General features: G+C 49.0%; 1 protein-coding gene across 2 annotated transcripts in view; it reads left to right on the plus strand.

Moving 5' to 3' along the window:
- The window catches only part of NSD2 (nuclear receptor binding SET domain protein 2), a 104082-nt gene extending 85717 nt beyond the window's left edge, over positions 1–18365 (plus strand). For both annotated transcript variants that reach the window (XM_073574440.1, XM_073574441.1), the window contains 4 exons: positions 15280–15421; positions 15953–16059; positions 16955–17162; positions 17813–18365. In XM_073574440.1, coding sequence (XP_073430541.1) covers positions 15280–15421; positions 15953–16059; positions 16955–17162; positions 17813–18054 — 699 coding nt within the window. In that variant the 3' untranslated portion in view covers positions 18055–18365. The remainder of the gene's footprint in view (positions 1–15279; positions 15422–15952; positions 16060–16954; positions 17163–17812) is intronic.
- The last annotated feature ends 646 nt before the right edge of the window (positions 18366–19011 follow it).

A 19011-nucleotide genomic window follows, 5' to 3' on the forward strand; every position in this document is an offset into this window, starting at 1 on the left:
CATTCTGCAGGATACCGGGTGACACCGCAGGGCCACCGCTATTCCTCTCAGGGGACACAGCACAGGACCGGGTAAGCTGCATCTCCCCTCAGATTAAAGCTTAACCTCTTCCCGGCACATTCCCTGCAGCTGCAGACCAGACTCTGACGTTAACCCTTTCAGGAGCGCTATGTCTCAATCTAAGGAGGCTAAATGGGCTGCTAAAAAGCACACTGCGTTTTTTACCGTGTACCACTTGCAAGTCAGCCTTACCCAGTGCACAGACTAATCCGTTATGCACGGACTGCGACCCGACCTGCGCTCAACCGCCCCTCGCTGCTGCTGCTGACGGGCCTCCTGCGTTTAGTACCCCTGAGTGGCCTGCGTCCCTGTTACGGTCGGTGGAGTCTCTAACCCAGGCTATATTTTCTCTCTGGGTGGACTCTTTAAGCCAGAAAGCGTCCTTACTCCCCGAGGAAGGCTCTGGCGTCGGCCGGGAACTGTCCACCAGCAGGGGCCGTACTCATTCAAGGGATGGTCAGGTCTCTAGAAAGTGGACCCATGATGCGTCCCCTAGTCCCGTTGACGCCTCAGTATCTGCGACTCCTGTCTCTCGCTCTCCCTTTCCTGGAGTTCTCAGCGAGCACGACTCTGAATTCGAATCTGACACGTCAGCCCCTCACAATCCCCCAACTGATCAAGAGTCGCTTGATTCTCTTATAGAATCAGTCAACAGGTTTCTGAAGTTGGATGAGGATAATGTTCCCGCTCCAGCACATCCTATCTCACTTAAGAAAACCAAGAGTGTGCGCAGGTTATTTACCAGCCATCCGGACTTTAAGGAGATTGTCCAGAAACATAGGGATCGTCCGCATAAGCGGTTCACAGGGCAAAAGTCTACTCAGGCTATAAATACCCTTTTGATCCAGACCTAATGAAGGATTGGTTACAGTCTCCTCCGGTGGACCCTCCTGTATTGCGTCTTCAAAAACTCTCCTATCCGTTTCTTAGCGTTCCTCAATCAGAAACCCCTCCGATTGTCAGATTGATTACCTTGCCCGTTCAGTTTTTGAAGCTTCAGGAGCAGCGCTTTTTCCATCTTTCGTGGCCATTTGGGTCACTAAGGAAATGGCTGCTTGGGCAGAAGTCTTGATTACTTCCTTCCAGGGCACCAATCTTCCTCCGGAGGCAACCACGGTCGCCAGGCAGATAATTCACGCAGCGGATTTTGTAGTGGACGCCTCCTTTGATGCTGCCAATTGCGCTGCTCAAACTGCCGCTAATGCGATCTCCATTAGAAGAGCCCTATGGCTCTGCGACTGGTGGGCAGATGCCACATCTAAAAGATTGTTGACTTCTCTCCCCTTTCAAACGGATCGTCTTTTTGGAGAGAAACTGGATCAGCTCATTTCTGATGCTACTGGGGGAAAAAGTAAATTCCTTCCTCAACAAAAGGCTGATCGGCCGTTTTGCAACCAACATCCGACGCGCTTTCGATCTTTTCGCAACAATTCCAGTTGGTTCTCCTCTACCTTCTCTTCTGGATCAGGTCTGTCCCCGCGAGGAGACAGGCTCCCAGGTCTCATACAGACCTAACCGCTCTTGGAAACCCAGGCCTAGGGCTTCTGGATCTAGGGGAGCCAATTCTCATAGATCTACCCAATGACATGTTGCGGTTTCCGACGAACACCGACAGAGTAGGCGGTCACCTACTTTCCTTTAGCCACACCTGGCTCGCGGTCGTCAACGACAAGTGGGTCAGGGAGCTGGTGTCCTCCGGATACAAGATAGAATTTTCTTCTCCCCCTCCAACTCGCTTTTTCCTTTCCTCTACCCCCCAAGGGAAAGACAAGAGCCTTCCTTCGGGCTGTTCAGGCTCTCTTAAGGGACGGAGTCATCATTCCGGTCCCTCATCACGAAAGGTTCAGATGATTTTATTCAAACCTTTTTGTGGTTCCAAAGGAGGACGGGACGATGCGACCCATTCTGGATCTCAAACTGTTAAATCAGTTTGTCAGGGTATGGCGATTCCGAATGGAATCTCTCAGATCAGTTGTCGCTTCCATGGAAAAAAGAGTTCCTAGCATCCATCGACATCAAGGATGCTTACCTTCACATTCCAATCTGCCCGTCCCACCAGCAGTTCCTGCGTTTTGCAATTCACGAGGAACACTTCCAGTTCGTTGCCTTGCCCTTTGGACTCGCCACTGCCCCCAGGGTCTTTACCAAGGTCATGGCCATTCTCCACTCTCTGGGAGTAGTGGTGTTACCGTATCTGGACGACCTGCTCATCAAGGGTCCGTCCCTTCCAGCCTGCGAGGAATCCGTGGAGATAACAGTAAATACACTTTCGCGCCTGGGGTGGAAGATAAACTTCGAAAAGTCTTCCCCAAAACCGGCTCGGCAGATTTCCTTTTTAGGAATGATCTTGGACACTTCCCTCGTGTTGGTCATTCTCCCTCCAGCAAAGACGCAAGCCTTACAACAGGCAGTGCGGACTCTTTCCCGACCAGCTTCTCCCTCCATTCGTTTCAGCATGAGTTCTCGGAAAGATGGTGGCTGCGATGGAAGCAGTTCCATTTGCACTGTTCCATCCCCGTCCCTTACAACATATGTTGCTGTTCGCTTGGGACAAGAACCCGTTCTCTCTGGACCATCAGATCCTTCTGTCCCTGCTGGTCAGGCAAGCCCTCAGGTGGTGGACACTGAGGTCCTCCCTGAATCAAGGGAGGTCTTTTCTCCCAGTAAGATTGTTGGTAGTTCTCTGTGCATGTTTGCAGAGGTACGGGTTTGGAGATAGATTCCAAAAATGGGTCAATGTCTTATACATGAAGCCCAAGGCCCGGGTCATCGTAAATAACTCCATATCTGAATCATTCTCACTGCATAGGGGAACTCGTCAGGGGTGTCCTCTTTCCCCGGCCCTTTTTGCTCTTGCTATTGAGGCGCTGGCAATTCGTATAAGATCCTCCCCTGATATTGCTGGTATAGAAATAGCAGGTCGGACGGATACCAAAGGCTTATATGCTGACAATATGGTGATATTTATGGACAAAGCAGAGGAGACCCTAACAAGAGTGATCACTAACATAAATAAATTTAGTAAATATTCTGGCCTATACATAAATTGGGAGAAATCTTCTTTGGTGCCTTTTTCCCATGCTCCAATGCCACGACTTGAAACTCTCTCCTTACTGCCCATTGTAACCAGTTTTAAATATTTGGGTGTTTCTATCTCTAAGGGTAGTAAATTTGATTTACAACACAATATACAACCATTGCTGGAGACGGTTAAAGGTAAATTCGCGATTTGGGTAGACTTCCACTGTCTGTAGCCGGACGTATAAATTTAATTAAAATATTACTCCCCAAGCTTAGCTACTTTCTTCAACATAGTGCGGTAGTGGTGCCCAAATCCTTTTTTGCTAATCTAAATTCCCAAACCACATCCTTTATTTGGGGGAAAGCCAGGTCTAAACTCAAACTAACCACTCTGCAGAGGCCCAAGTGGGGAGGAGGGGCAGCGTTACCAGATTTTCTTTTTATATTATCTAGCTGGACAGGCCAAGGCTATAAGTACATGGATGCCTGGAGATCACCTCCTGAATTCTGAGAGTCATCTACTTCATGCTGCAGGGACTGGTTGCCCACTGGGTTTTTTGTAAATGAGGAAAATAAATGTCTTGAGACTGTTGCCTCTGCTCTGTCTGGCTCGATTGATATGGAGACAGATTAAGGGGGTGGTTAGATTTGGGGATACTATAGCTGAAATGCCCCTGTGGAATAATGACTACCTTCCGGTGCTACGTGAACATCCATCCGCCGAGTTCTGGGTTCAGTACAGTGCCTCTACGATAGGTGATCTATACCAGTGGTCCCCAACCTTTTTTTGCACCGGGGACCGGTTTCAAGCAAGACCATTCTTCCATGGCCTGGCAGGGCGGGGATGGAGGTGTGGCAGGGGCGGGGCTTTGGTCATAAGGGGGCGGGGCTATGGACACGGTTGTAGTGTAGCAGTGCATACTTATAATTAAATAACATTTATAATGTGACTCAACTCACCATAGGTTTTGAATAAGTGCTCCTTCACCCCATCACTCCCTTCTCCCCATCATTGCCTTCACCCCATCACTGCTGTCTCCCCATCATTGCCTTCACCCCATCACTCCCCTCTCCCCATCATTGCCTTCACCCCATCACTCCCCTCTCCCCATCATTGCCTTCACCCCATCACTCCCCTCTCTCCATCATTGCCTTCACCCCATCACTCCCTTCTCCCCATCATTGCCTTCACCCCATCACTCCCCTCTCCCCATCATTGCCTTCACCCCATCACTCCCTTCTCCCCATCATTGCCTTCACCCCATCACTGCCATCTCTCCATCATTGCCTTCACCCCATCACTGCCATCTCTCCATCATTGCCTTCACCCCATCACTCCCTTCTCCCCATCATTGCCTTCACCCCATCACTGCCTTCTCTCCATCATTGCCATCACCCCATCATTCCCCTCTCTCCATCATTGCCTTCACCCCATCACTGCTGTCTCCCCATCATTGCCTTCACCCCATCACTGCTGTCTCCCCATCATTGCCTTCACCCCATCACTGCTGTCTCTCCATCATTGCCTTCACCCCATCACTGCCATCTCTCCATCATTGCCTTCACCCCATCACTGCTGTCTCCCCATCATTGCCTTCACCCCATCACTCCCTTCTCCCCATCATTGCCTTCACCCCATCACTCCCCTCTCCCCATCATTGCCTTCACACACACACACACACACACACACACGTACACACACACACGTACACACACACACGTACACACACACACGTACACACACACACGTACACACACACACGTACACACACACACGTACACACACACACGTACACACACACACGTACACACACACACGTACACACACACACGTACACACACACACGTACACACACACACGTACACACACACACGTACACACACACACGTACACACACACACGTACACACACACACGTACACACACACACACGTACACACACACACACGTACACACACACACACGTACACACACACACACGTACACACACACACACGTACACACACACACACGTACACACACACACACGTACACACACACACACGTACACACACACACACGTACACACACACACACGTACACACACACACACGTACACACACACACACGTACACACACACACACGTACACACACACGTACACACGTACACACACACGTACACACGTACACACACACACGTACACACACACACACACACGTACACACACACACACGTACACACACACACACACACGTACACACACACACACACACATTATACACACACAGACATACATATACACACAGACACCACCTCTCTCCTCTCACCTGCCCGCCGCCCGCGCTTCCTCGCACTGACACAGCAGTGGCCGCGCTCCTCTCTGTGTCAGTCAGAGACAGGAAGTGCAGGCGGCGGGCAGGAAGCTGGACGGGTCCTTGCAGCTCCGCTCCTGCTATTCCCTCTTGCAGGCAGCGGAGCTGCTTGATCGCTCCCTGCCCGCCGCTAAGAGCTGCTGCGCGCCGCCCCAGCCCCCGCTACGCCACTGACCGCCCCTGGCTCCCCTTGTGTCCGCGGACCGGCAAGGGCACTGCAGCGGCCCGGTGCTGGGCCGCGGACCGGCGGTTGGGGACCCCTGATCTATACGATCATGGTACTTTGGTGTCCTTTGAGCAATTACAGGCTGATCGAGGTGTTCCGAGATCCCAGTTCTTCCGTTATTTACAACTAAGGTCAGCTTTTCAATCGCATGTGAGAAGTCTAAATATAAGTGATGCCATTTCGTCTCTACCCTTGATGGGGATCTTCAAGTCACAAGGCCCTCAAGGTCTCATTTCCTCTCTATATACATATATGTTGTCAGTGGGGACAGAATATGCCTTAGATTCCGTTAAGAAGAAATGGGAGGGGCTCATCCCTGATACAGAGTGAGGAATGAGAAGAAATCCTGGAGTCACCAATTTGGGTGTCTCCGTCTGCCAACAACAGGATGATACAACTGTATATTATTAATCAATCATATTTGACCCCAATTCGACTCTTTTAAGATGGGCCGATACCTGTCATTGGAATGTTTGAGATGTCATTCAATGGATGCAGACTTTATTCATATGATCTGGTGTTGTCCTGTTGTGCAATATTGGAGAGGGGTGATGTCATTATTAACATCCTTGGTACAAACCCCATTTCCCCTTGAGCCACTGATCTGTCTGTTTGGAATGTGGGATGAGGAGACATGGGGTCATTATGTTGGGATTTTTCTACGGGAGACACTGTTCATGGCACGGAAGATACTAGCATTATGTTGGATGGGGAATTGACCTCCCTCTCTTGGGTCCTGGATCACTCTAGTAAACTCTATTATCCCATATGAACGTACACTGTACCAAAATAGAGGGTGCCCGGGTAAATTCAAAAAGATTTGGGAGAGGTGGAACTCCTCTCACCTTACTTTGCAGAGCGGAGGTATCACACAGTAAACTGCTCATTATATAGAAATAGGCTGCGGAATAGTTTGTTTATGTTTTGGTATATGTAGGTAGGGTTTAGAAGCCAGGCAGGTTTTACTACTGGAGCATTAACACAATACTACTGTGATTCAATTGATATTATGTTTGCTTTATTTACACACAATTGATGCACACATTATGTCTCACGTCTACATGATATTTGAACATATATATTTTGTATCAAGCTTAACATCTTGTACTAAATGTGTGTACTGTAAAACTGCTTATGGTTTAATAAACGAATTTAAAAAAAAAAAGATTGTTGGTAGTAACCACAGACGCAAGTATTCTCGGCTGGGGTGCGGTCGTTGGTCGACCCGAGAGTCACGTCTCCCCATCAACATTTTGGAGATACGAGCAATCAGATTTGCTCTACGGAGTTTCCACCATCTCCTCGCAGGTCACCCCATCAGGATCCAGTCCAACAACGCCACGGCTGTAGCATATATCAATCGCCAAGGAAGTACCCGGAGCAGGATGGCCATGCACGAAGTGAGTCACATCCTCCATTGGGCTGAGACCAACCATTTGACCATCTCAGCAATTCACATCCCGGGCGTAGAAAATTGGGCAGCAGATTTTCTCAGTCACCAAGGCATTGCCTCGGGAGAGTGGGAAGTCTTTTAGCAGATTTGTCATCGTTGGGGGACTCCGGATGTGGACCTCATGGCCTCCAGACTAAACAACAAGGTGTCTCTGTTCGTTGCCTGATCCATGCGCCATCGGAGCCGGACGCTGTAGTTCTGCCATGGCACCGGTTCCGGCTCCCGTACATCTTTCCCCCTCTTCCCTTGCTTCCGAGGGTCATCAAGAAGATCAGAGTGGAGGGTGTACCAGTGATCCTAGTCGCGCCAGATTGGCCGAGCATGGTATGCAGAACTAATACAACTAGTTGCCGACGTTCCCTGGCGACTTCCAGATCTCACGGATCTGCTCTCAGGGCCCGATTTACCACCAAAAACGATGTGATTTCCACCATGATTAGTGCTAGGAAGCCTGTGTCCAGGCGTATCTATCACCGCACCTGGAAAACCTTCTTTTAATGGTGCAAGGATCATGGTCGATCACCTCTGGTGTTCTCCATTCCGGCCATATTGGAGTTCCTTCAATCCGGATTAAAATCAGGCCTCGCGCTTAGCTCGCTGAAGGGCCAAATTTCGGCCTTGTCAGTGCTTTTCCAACGCAATATTGCCACCAAACCTCAGGTCAAGACGTTCATTCAAGGAGTTTGCCATGTGGTGCCTCCTTATAGAAGGCCATTGTAATCATGGGACCTTAACCTGGTTTTCAGGGCCTTACAGGAGGCTCCTTTCGAACCGCTGCAGGATGTGTCATTGACCATCCTCTCTTGGAAAGTGTTTTTTCTAGTGGCAATTACGTCAGTCAGACGAGTTTCGGAATTGGCATCCCTGTCCTGCCGTTCTCCGTTCCTGAATTTTCATCAGGACAAGGTAGTTCTCATGACGTCCCCGTCCTTCCTGCCCAAGGTCGTCTCCTCTTTCCATCTCAACGAGGAAATTGTTTTGCCTTCCTTTTGTCAGGTGCCAGTCCATCGCATTGAGAAGGCCCTCCACACCCTGGATGTGGTTAGGGCGCTGAGACGGTACATCTCGCAGACGACTCCCTTACGCAAGTCAGATGCCCTGTTCATACTTCCAAAGGGGCATAGGAAGGGTCTAGCTGCTTCAAAAGCAGCGCTAGCCAGGTGGATTCGCTTAGCGATTCAGGAATCCTACCGTGTCAGGAATGCGCCTGTCCCAGCGGGGATTAAGGCGCACTCTACCCGGTCAGTGGGCGCCTCTTGGGCCATTCGGAGCCAGGCCTCGGCAGAACAGGTCTGCAAGGCTGCGACTTGGTCCAGCCTGCATACTTTCGTATGCATACTTTCGCAAAACATTACCAAAATCATTCACAGGCCTCTGCGGATGCAGCGCTCGGCAGACGCATCCTGCAATCGGCAGTACCTGAGTGGTACATGGGGTATTAGCAGATGTATGCTTCCCACCCAGGGACTGCTTTAGGACGTCCCACTGTCTGTGTCCCCCAATGAGGTGTAGGAGAAATAGGGATTTTTGTTTACTCACCGTAAAATCCTTTTCTCCGAGCCATTCATTGGGGGGACACAGCACCCGCCCTGTTTAGCGTAGCATTCTTAGGTTTTGACATAGTTATGGTTATTGTTGACTGTTTAAGCTCCTACTGCTTTTTTCACCGAACTGGAGATATCTCATCCAGCGAGAGGGTGTATACTGCAGGGGAGGAGTTAACATTTTTTTCTGGTTCGCTAAGGCTGGTTTCACATTTGCGCTTTTGTGCGCAGCGCATCGTGCGCACCCGTGCGCATGCGCACTGCGCACCTATGTTTAACATGACGTGCGCATGTTTTTGCGCACACTTGCGTTTTCGTGCGCATGCGTTTTTTTGTCTTTTGCGCCAGGTGCGCCAGACGCAACATGTTGGATTTTTTGGTGCGCCCTGTCTCGGCAAAAAAACGCATGCGCACGCTTGCGCACGGAATGCGCAAAAACAACACATTGAAGTCTATGGTAACGCATGCGTGCGCATGGTCTTGCGCACGGTTGCGTTTTTTTACGCATGCGTTTTTGAGTGAAACAAGTCTAGAATGTTCTCTAGACAATGGAAAAAACGTCACACTTAAAAACGCATGCGCATAAAAAACGCCAACGCATGCAAAAAACGCATGTAAAACGCAAACAACGCTGCGTTTTTTTTACACATCAGCGTGCGCATGACGTTAAAAAAAACGCGCATTTGTTTTGCGTTTTTCTTTGCGTTTTTTATGCGCCCGATGCGCTGCGCAAAAAAACGCTAATGTGAAACTAGCCTTAGTGTCCTCCTAGTGGCTAGCAGCATAACACCCACTGTCTGTGTCCCCCAATGAATGGCTCGGAGAAAAGGATTTTACGGTGAGTACACAAAAATCCCTATTTTCGCGTTTTCGTTTATTCCAAGAGTCATTCTTTTTTTAATTTTTGTTTTGAAGATTTGTTTTTAAAAATCATACTCTCCCAAGATGTCCAGCGGATAGCTGCGACGGGGGGCCATCAGCCGGTCTCCTGATGATGGCATTCAATCTGCACCCCATGACTGCATCATGGTAGCAATGGTTAAGCTAACTGATGGTACCCACCCATGACATGCGTGCGTATGTCAGCCGATCTTTAACCGTTTTGTGTCTACAGCTTTTGTGCAAACCGCAGAAAATCTTTTTCAATCACCCATGATTGCACCAGGCAGAGAGGGGGATCCACACTTCAAGGGCAAGAACCCTACAGGGTAAAAGGGTGGTACCTCTCCCACGTCTCAGTTGGTTTTCTGTAATTGACCGGGGAACCTTTCGTCGAGATCAAGTGTTACGTGAAGAAGCAAGAGTGTTCCCATGCCTGGCAGGTCCGCTCAGGCGCGGTCCCTACCCTGCCTCGGGGCTGGTGCAGGGGACCTGAAGGCGCTACGGTGGGTTCATGGGGAGCCATCACCTCTGTGGTTTGCCAACTTCTCTGCGTCTCAGACAGCACATGAACTTTGCCTCGATGACGCATGCTGGAGACATTTGACTTGGATCTTTCAGGGATGGGCCCCGGAAGAGTCACCTAGGGCAGGGGTCCCCAACCGCCGGTCCGCGGCCCAGCACCGGGCCGCTGCAGTGCCCTTGCCTGTCGGCGGACACAAGGGGAGCCAGGGGCGGTCAGTGGCGTAGCGGGGGCTGGGGCGGCGCGCAGCAATTCTTAAACTGCCCTCATGTGTAGCGGCGGCCAGGGAGCGATCCAAGCAGCTCTGCTGCCTGCAATAGGGAATAGCAGGAGCGGAGCTGCAAGGACCCGTCCAGCTTCCTTCCCGCCGCCCGCGCTTCCTGTCTCTGACACAGAGAGGAGCGCGCCGCTGCTGTGTCAGAGCGAGGAAGCGCGGGCGATGCTGCGACAGGTGAGATGAGAGGTGGTGTGTGTATGTATGTTGTCTGTGTGTGTTTCTGTGTTTGTGTAGGTGGAGCCTGGCCCTGGAGGAGATGGGGACATGAGGAGAAGACTGTGATGGGGAGAGAAGGCCATGATGCCTGGGGTGATGGGAGAAGGCCATGAGGGGGTAATGGGAGAAGGCCATGATAGGGGTGATGGAGAGAAGGCAATGATGGGAGTGATGGAGAGACGTCAGTGATGGGGTGAAGGCAATGATGGAGAGACGGGAGTGATGGGGTGAAGGCAATGATGGAGAGACGGCAGTGATGGGGTGAAGGCAATGATGGAGAGACGGCAGTGATGGGGTGAAGGCAATGATGGAGAGATGGCAGTGATGGGGAGAAGGGAGTGATGGGGTGATGGAGCAGGCAAGAATGGGGTGATGGAGCAGGCAAGGATGGGGGTGATGGAGCACTCATTCAAAACCTATGGTGAGTTGAGTCACATTATAAATGTTGTTTAATTATAAGTATGCACTGCTACACTACAACTGTGTCCATAGCCCCGCCCCCTTATGACCAAAGCCCCGCCCCTGCCACACCTCCATCCCCGCCCTGCCGGGCCATAGAAGAATGGTCTTGCTTGAAACCGGTCCCTGGTGCAAAAAAGGTTGGGGACCACTGACCTAGGGTATGGCGGGCTGTATCGGGCCGGTCCCGCATTAAAATGCGGTTAGACCACCTGTAGAGTGGCTCCCTTTGCTCCGGCAGTCCCCCCAGACAGTATGGAGGAGCAGCAGCAGGTTGGAAGGTCAGCAACGCGGTGGTGACTCAGAAGGAAGACTTGGCAGGTGGCACCGGAGCTCCAGTAATGTGGATGGATCCATCAGCCGATATGATTCCTCCAAATCCGGTACCCTTGATTACCTCAGAGTGATAAATCATCTTCTTGAAAGTTTATTTGTTATGAGGTCCTTTTCTTGTCATTTTATTGTCAGGGAAATAAATGTGTAACGAAATCTAAAAAACAGGGATTGTGCACTCTGCCAAAGTCGTGGCAGAAAAGACTCAGTCCTTTATACAAACAGATGGTGTATGAAGTATCCCCTAACTTCGCCTCTAAGATCTTTCGTTAAAGCAGCGGTAAAAGATTGTGTCCCAATGAGAAGATGGGGAGAAAAATAGAAATAAAAGGACTAGTAATTTATCTGAGTCGGACACTTCTGGCAAATCAGAGGATGAAGATGGGTTTTCAGAATCCTCTTTAACTTCATAATCAGATGATTATTATACAGGGGGGCGTCACTGATTCCTTATAGAGGATACCGATCGGTTAGTGAAGGCGGTTAGATCCTTGCTTGGTGGCCTAGACCAGAGGAAGCGTCAAACCTGTGAACAAAATAATTCAAGCACTTAAGAGAGTGGAAGAAACCAGAAGAGAGGCTCATTTCCCCCATCATTTTATAGTATCCTTTTGATTAAGTTCATAGTCTTCCTGGTATAAAGCTCATAAATTTGCTCTAGATTTTGAGGATATAGGGATGCTAAATGATGCCCTGGACAGGAAGGCAGACCACTTTCTAACTTTCAAACCCTTTTTTTCCCTGTCTGGGAAAGAATATCCAGAAGCACCTGGTTTCTCAGCCTGATAAGAATAGGCCTAAGGCTAGAATTTCAGTCAGTAACTCAGTTTACCCTGACTCCCTCACGGGCCTCACCGAGTGAGCAGCTGGCATTGGAATCCGAAGTCCTGGATTTGGTGTTTTTCTAGATACGATTTGTCTGAGATGGTTTAGTGAATTCCTGCATTGAGCTGGGGGTTGAACACGATGACCCTGGAGGTCCCATCCAACTCTAACATTCTATGATTCTATGAAAAGGGGAAAGGTTTACTATCCTTCCTAACGATGTACAATACAAAATAATATTGTGGTACCGTGTTGGCCAGAAAAATAGATGTACATGCTTATGTCCATCCCCCCCCCCCCCCCCCAAAAAAAAAAAAAAAATTGAGAAAAGTATTCAAGCAGTGATACCTTTATTGGCTAACCAGAGAAATAACCTTGGCCTGTATCACCTCATGTCCTGTTGTAATTTCTATTTAAATGTTGCCATCTCTTCTCAGTAATTCACTTGTAATCTAGACTGATGAAGGGGCCTTTTGAGCCCTGAAAGCTTGCTTGCAAATATAATTTCTCTGATTAGCCAATAAAAAGGTATCACTGCTTGAATACTTTCCTCAATTTTTTGTTTTGGGGACATAAGTACCATATTTACAGCTATCCTTCATAAGAAAGCCAGATAGAACTTTCAGGACTATGGTCAACTTAAGAGGCTTATACATCTTGACTTGAACGTTCAAGATGGAGTCTATAAAATCAACACTAAAAATGATCTTTCCAGATTGTTTCTTGGCAAGCTTGGGCCTAAAAGATGCCTATTATCACGTGCCCATACACAAAGAAGATCAGAAGCTCCTCAAGGTGGCTGTAACCATGGGCAGGATAGTTTTTGAAGCTTTTGTTGAAATCAGAGACAGGAAGAATGTCGACTTCCAGAGATCAAGCTAGAGTTTGCAGCAAGATATCACAAACATTAAAGGGAACCTGTCACCCCCCCAAGGGCGTTTTTAAGTTATTAAAGAGCCACCTTCAGCAGCGCTAAGGCTGCACTCTGTGAAGGTGGCTCTTCTGTTTCTGACCCCTAGTAAAGCTGAAATATCGACTTTTATAAATAGGTCCTCATAACTGTAATGTGTCCCATAGGTATGGTGTGTCCCCCTGTATCAGCCACCCACCATTCGTCAACCATGCCCCTGTGCGCCAAATGGAAAGTCCCCTGTATAAAATGGACCGACTCCGACTCCTAAAATATATAATAAATTGGGTACAGTAGTTGAATGCAGAATGTGCTGAATATTTTTTCATAGGAATTTGGGAAAGTTATGAAATGTCCTATAAATGGCTGTTCGATTCCTGATGTAAGGCTACATTCACACACAGCGTTTTTGCTGCGTTTTTTGAGGATACGTTTTTCAGCTTCAAAAGCAGATCAGCTTTTTAAAAAACCGCATCTCCTGAAAGGTTTTTGCGCTCATAGCTAATGTTTTCAATAGCAAAAGCAGATTAGAAATCTGCTCTCTGTCCATCCATCCATATCTTATCTGTACCAAAAAGAATGAAAGCCGGGTAGCACATAGACTTGGGGCCCCGTTGCACGCTTCAATGTCCCAGCGATCCCACCAACTATCCAACGTGGATGGGATCGCTGGGAAATAGTTAGGTGATCGCTGGTGAGCTGTCACATAGACAAACTCACCAGCGATCAGGACCAGCCAGCAAGCTGGTTTCCAATGTAAACAGCGGGTATCTAAGGGCCGTGCAGCTCTTGGATACCCGCTGTTTACGTTGGATACCAGCGTCGCTAATCGTTGGTCTCTCGCTGTCACGCAGCAATGCGCGCTGGCCAGCGGGAGACCAACGATCAAACAGCCCAGGACGTTCGAGTGCGATCAGCGATACCCGGCAGGGGGGCTGGTCGCTGATGCATGTCACACACAGCGATATCGCTGGCGAGATCTCTGTGGCGTCACAAAATCAGCGATCTCGCTGTGTGAGACAGGGCCTTAACACTCCTTTTTTTTTTTTTTTTTTTTTTTTTAATAGCACCAGTCAGGTACACCTCATACCTGCCCAAAAGGACGCCCAGGACAGGCATTGCTCATCTTCAGTAACACATGAACATCAATTGATAGTTGGAATAAATAGACTGCATTCATCACCACCACATCTTCTTAAGATGCAGGCTTTATTTTCAAATGTAGGGGTGTGCAGTATGAGGTTATGCAGCAGCTGAGGTGTGCAGTATGAGGTTCTGCGGAACAGTATGAGGTTCTGCCCCTCCCTAGGTTTGATCCTGGCTTCACCCATGGTGTGAATGTAACCTGAGGATCTAGGTTTTGTCTTAGCTGAGATAAGTCAGTGCTGCACTCCAGCACCAGTGAAGCTCCTCCTCTACAGACAAGGGTACAAAGTAAATATGTTCTATCTAAATATCTTGATTATTGTATCATAAAAATGATTAAATGTCTGATGTTCATATTGTACTACAATAAATTTTTCACTTAAATATAAGCAATATATGTGGGAGTCTGTGTAAGGGAAATTGAGGAGTCGGAGTCGCAGGTTTGGGTTACCGACTCCACAGCCCTGCTGTGACCCGCTGCTCCACCCTCACCCTCCCCACCCCAGCCAGATTAGGGACATCCGGGGAGTATAAGACGCACTCCCCATTTTCCTCTATATTTTCAAAGTAAAGCTATTGACATGAAATTCTCACCAGATGTCGGTAACAACCCATCCAATCCACACAGGCAAATAATTTTTGGATATCTATGGTGATTTATGTAATAATGAGATGACACAGGTAAAAAGTATTGAACACCGAAATTCGTTCAGATTCCGATTTCCTATGAATTCCTGTACAAAGATGCCAGCTGGGGTCATCCGCAGGCACTCAGCTACTCTGGCAGCCTGTCTGCCCCCGAATCATGTGGTTAGGGTGTAAGGGGTGCGATGAGCGGCAGAAGGAGGGCGCCAGCTAAATGTCGCAGTCTGAGATTGTCCGCAGCTCCTATTGCTGCTCTAAGAGGCAGATGCTGGCTGTATGACGCCGCCTGCACCATCTCCTGACCCATACAAATATACATGTAAAATAAAGCACAGGTCAGTGTATGCAAGTGACAAGAAGCAGGTTTGTGTCCTTTTTAATGTCTGACCGTTTGGGTGTTTTCTTGCAGGATCGGATCATTGACGCAGGACCGAAGGGCAACTTTTCCCGCTTCATGAATCACAGCTGTCAGCCAAACTGTGAGACCCAGAAATGGACCGTAAATGGAGACACTCGTGTGGGCCTCTTGGCTGTGCGGGACATCCCTGCAGGTAACAATCCGAGTCCATTTACTCCCGGTGGAGGGTTTATTTCTATAGCGATTCAATTAGCCGGTCTTTCTCAACGTCATCGAGGCAATGTCGCGACAGACTGGCTAATGAAGAGTAGTCAGGAATGCTGTCGGGTAGAAAGCAGTTTTCAGGACTCCTATCCAGATGGGACCCCCAACAACCCCACATGGTTCTGAAACGCCTCGGCCACACATATGCACCTCTTCTCTTCCATCATCTGTGACTTTTATTAAGCATGGAGCAAGGACATGTGCACGACCACCGCTCCCTTGTGTCTCGGAGCCTTGTTTTTGGTATCAGTGGGGGGGTCCAAGTCATGGTGGATAGGTAATAACATTTAATCCTAGGATATTGTTTCACTTAAAGGGTTGTTCTAGCTGATTTTGCTGCTCTTACTAAGACCGCTCCACTGTGACCCGCCACTATGTGATCAAGGAGTTCCTCTGCGCTGCTTGTTCAGGGCGTAGAAGGGTCATGTTCTTTCTCCTTGTATGTCTCTTCATTTTGCAGGAGAAGAGCTAACATTCAACTATAATTTGGATTGCCTTGGAAATGAGAAAACCGTCTGCAGATGCGGGGCTCCGAATTGTAGTGGATTCCTTGGAGATCGACCCAAGGTTTGTCTATAAGTGCTCATAATGCCAGTGTGCGCATCTGAGAGTATGTCCTATGCCAAACCCGTGTTTGACACATACCACCCATCCTCAGCAATATATACGGGATACAAGATCTCCCCTGCTACAGCAACGCTGTACATAAGGAGAGGCCTGTCAATCACCTGGGGGGGTGAGATGAAGATCTGCCCAGTTTAGGCAGCATGAATCTAGTGATGGGATATCTTTAAAGGATTTTATATTTTTTTTTCTAATTGGCAAACCATGGCGGCTTTCATCCAACTCTTCACAGGTTGGGATGGTATTGCGGCTCTGCACGATGTCCTTCAGTGTAGCTGACGCAACACATGAACATGACATCCCCTTCACTGCGACGTCTGTACATTAGTCGCTAGTGGTGAGCGAGCGTACTTGGATAAGGCATTTTCTGAGCATGCTTGGGTGCTAACCGAGTGACTTCGGCGCGCTTGAAAAATATGTTCGAGTCCCAGCGGCTGCATGTCTCGCGACTGCCTAACAGAACAATCCCTGCTTGTGTTGTGGCTGTTGAACAGCGGTGAGAAATGCAGCCGTGGGGACTCGAACATATTTTTGAGCACGCTGAAGACACTCTGATAGCACCCGAGCGTGCTCAGATAACACCTTATCCCAGCACTTACTCATCACATAGTCACCCTACCTGGCGCCCTTCATTTGCTGCTTCCTCCACCAACATAGACGGTCTGTGCCTCCTCCAACCAACTTGTCTAAACCCTAGCTGCAAAGATGTGGTTCAGACTTGCCACTGCCCCCCATGTCGTGGCCATCATGGATGTAGCCTGTACCATGCTAACTAGGTTCAGCATCCACTCCCAACTCCAGAGCTCGCCTTTACGTGTTTTTTTTCCCGATGTTTTAGAATTCCACAGCGTCATCGCATGACGAAAAAGCCAAGAAGAAGGCCAAGAAAAAGCCGAAAAGACGCAGGACTAAAGGCGAAGGGAAGAAAGAGTCTGAGGATTACTGCTTCCGCTGTAACGACGGCGGCGAGCTAATTCTCTGCGACAGAAAGTTGTGTACGAAGACCTACCACCTGTCGTGTCTCGATCTCAACAAACGGCCGTTCGGTGAGTAACGCCCAACATGTATTTTGCTGTTTTCCTAAACGTGAGCATTGGCATGCTTGATGGTTTTGAGATTGATGGCCTATTCTAAAGAGAAACCGTACTTGGTCTGTGGGAGTCTGACCCTCAACACACTCCACCAATTAGCGGTTTAAGGGAGGCTGCGGTGCTCGTAGTTCCAAAGCAATTTATTCAGCGCTGCAATATCTTGTACCGCCGCTAAGAAAAGTATGGCACGGGTAAGTAAGCAGTGAGGAGGCTGTGAGGGCCACACCGCCCTCCACCGGTCGTAATGGTGGTAGCAAGGGTGCGGGTGTATGGAGCGGGCTCAGGAGCTGAATCCCAATAGAGGCCATCAATTCTGGCACCTATTGCCTTCTCCAGCAGGCACGATCACTGACTAGTGATAGTTTGACAGTTGCTGATGCGTAGATGCAGTATGAAATTACAGGTTTCTAGATCCCTGCGTAGTATGAAATTACAGGTTTCTAGTTCCCTGCTGTCACCACTAGGGGGAGCTCACTGCATTCACTTTACTCGGTGCAGTGAGCTCCCTCTAGTGGTGCTTGTGGAATAATTCAATGTCTATGCAGGAGATTTGGAGCTGGGGTGTGATTTAAAAACACGTTAACTGATATGATCTTTTCTTACAGGGAAGTGGGAGTGCCCGTGGCATCACTGTGATGTCTGTGGAAAGGCTTCGGTGAGCTTCTGCAGTGTGTGTCCAAACTCATTTTGCAAAAGTCACCACGAGGATGGATTGTACAGAAAGACTGCGGGCGGTCGACTCTGCTGTCTGGACCACGACCCGGACGAGTTCAATGAAGTACAAGCCGAATGTATGCCGAACGAGCACTCAAAAGCCAAGTGTAAAAAGAGCCTGAGGAGCAGATAACGAGCGGACTGCAACACTATTGTACATAGGACTGTTTGTGAATATCGATAATGGGGGAGACGGAAGCCTTTTGCATTGATTGCTGTACCCTCTTGTGATATTCCCCGATTCAGGACAGAACATACCCACTGAGCCATCCTCTGCAGCCTTGGCTGCGCCTGCACTGATCGCCATCTGCTCCTGCCATCGCTCACTCTCCGTATAGTACGACACCCACACTTACACTGCATTACCGCTATACCCCTTACCAATGGGAGGGAGCCGCTTACAGCAAATTTTCTTTTTGTAAAACAAGACACTATTGGCTCCGCCGTGGAAATCTATATCTTTAGACTTTTTTGTTTTAATTCTAGTCCTAAAGGTTCTCTGCATTTATGCCCCCCCACAAAGAAATTTTAGGTACATTTAACCCAATACTTTTAGAATTTTTTTTAATTGGTTCTTTTGCTGCAAGGGCTTATTGATGACAGTGCTTTGTGCACTGGGGTCAATAGTGGAGGCATGGAGCTCTGCAGGCTCAATAATGGCAGCACCATGTTCAATGCCCCGCTGCGTGAATTTTCACAACATGTTGAAGCCTGTAGTATGCAGCGTGCCATTATTAAGACTTGGGCTTGATAACGGAGCGCTGCATACAATGAGCTTGATAACGGAGCGCTGCGTGCAACAGTCTTGATAACGGAGCGCTGCGTGCAACAGTCTTGATAAGGCTAGTTTCACATTAGCGTTTACGGCCGCAGCATCGGGCTGCGCACTGCCGCCGTTAAGCCCCGCTCCCTGGCGCGCCTCCGCCGGTAGCTCCGCATGCGTCCCCTATCTTTAGCACTGGGGACGCAGGCCGTGCGCAGGTATGCGTTTGGCGCATGCGTCCTTTTGACGCTGCCAGCGCCAAACTTTTGGTGCTTTTGGCGCAGTGTCAAAAGGACGCATGCGCCGCCAAACGCATACCTGCACACG

This window comes from Dendrobates tinctorius, unplaced genomic scaffold (genome assembly GCF_039654945.1).
Source record: "Dendrobates tinctorius isolate UK_male_01 unplaced genomic scaffold, ASM3965494v1 ptg000039l, whole genome shotgun sequence".
NCBI classification, from domain to species: Eukaryota; Metazoa; Chordata; class Amphibia; order Anura; family Dendrobatidae; genus Dendrobates; species Dendrobates tinctorius.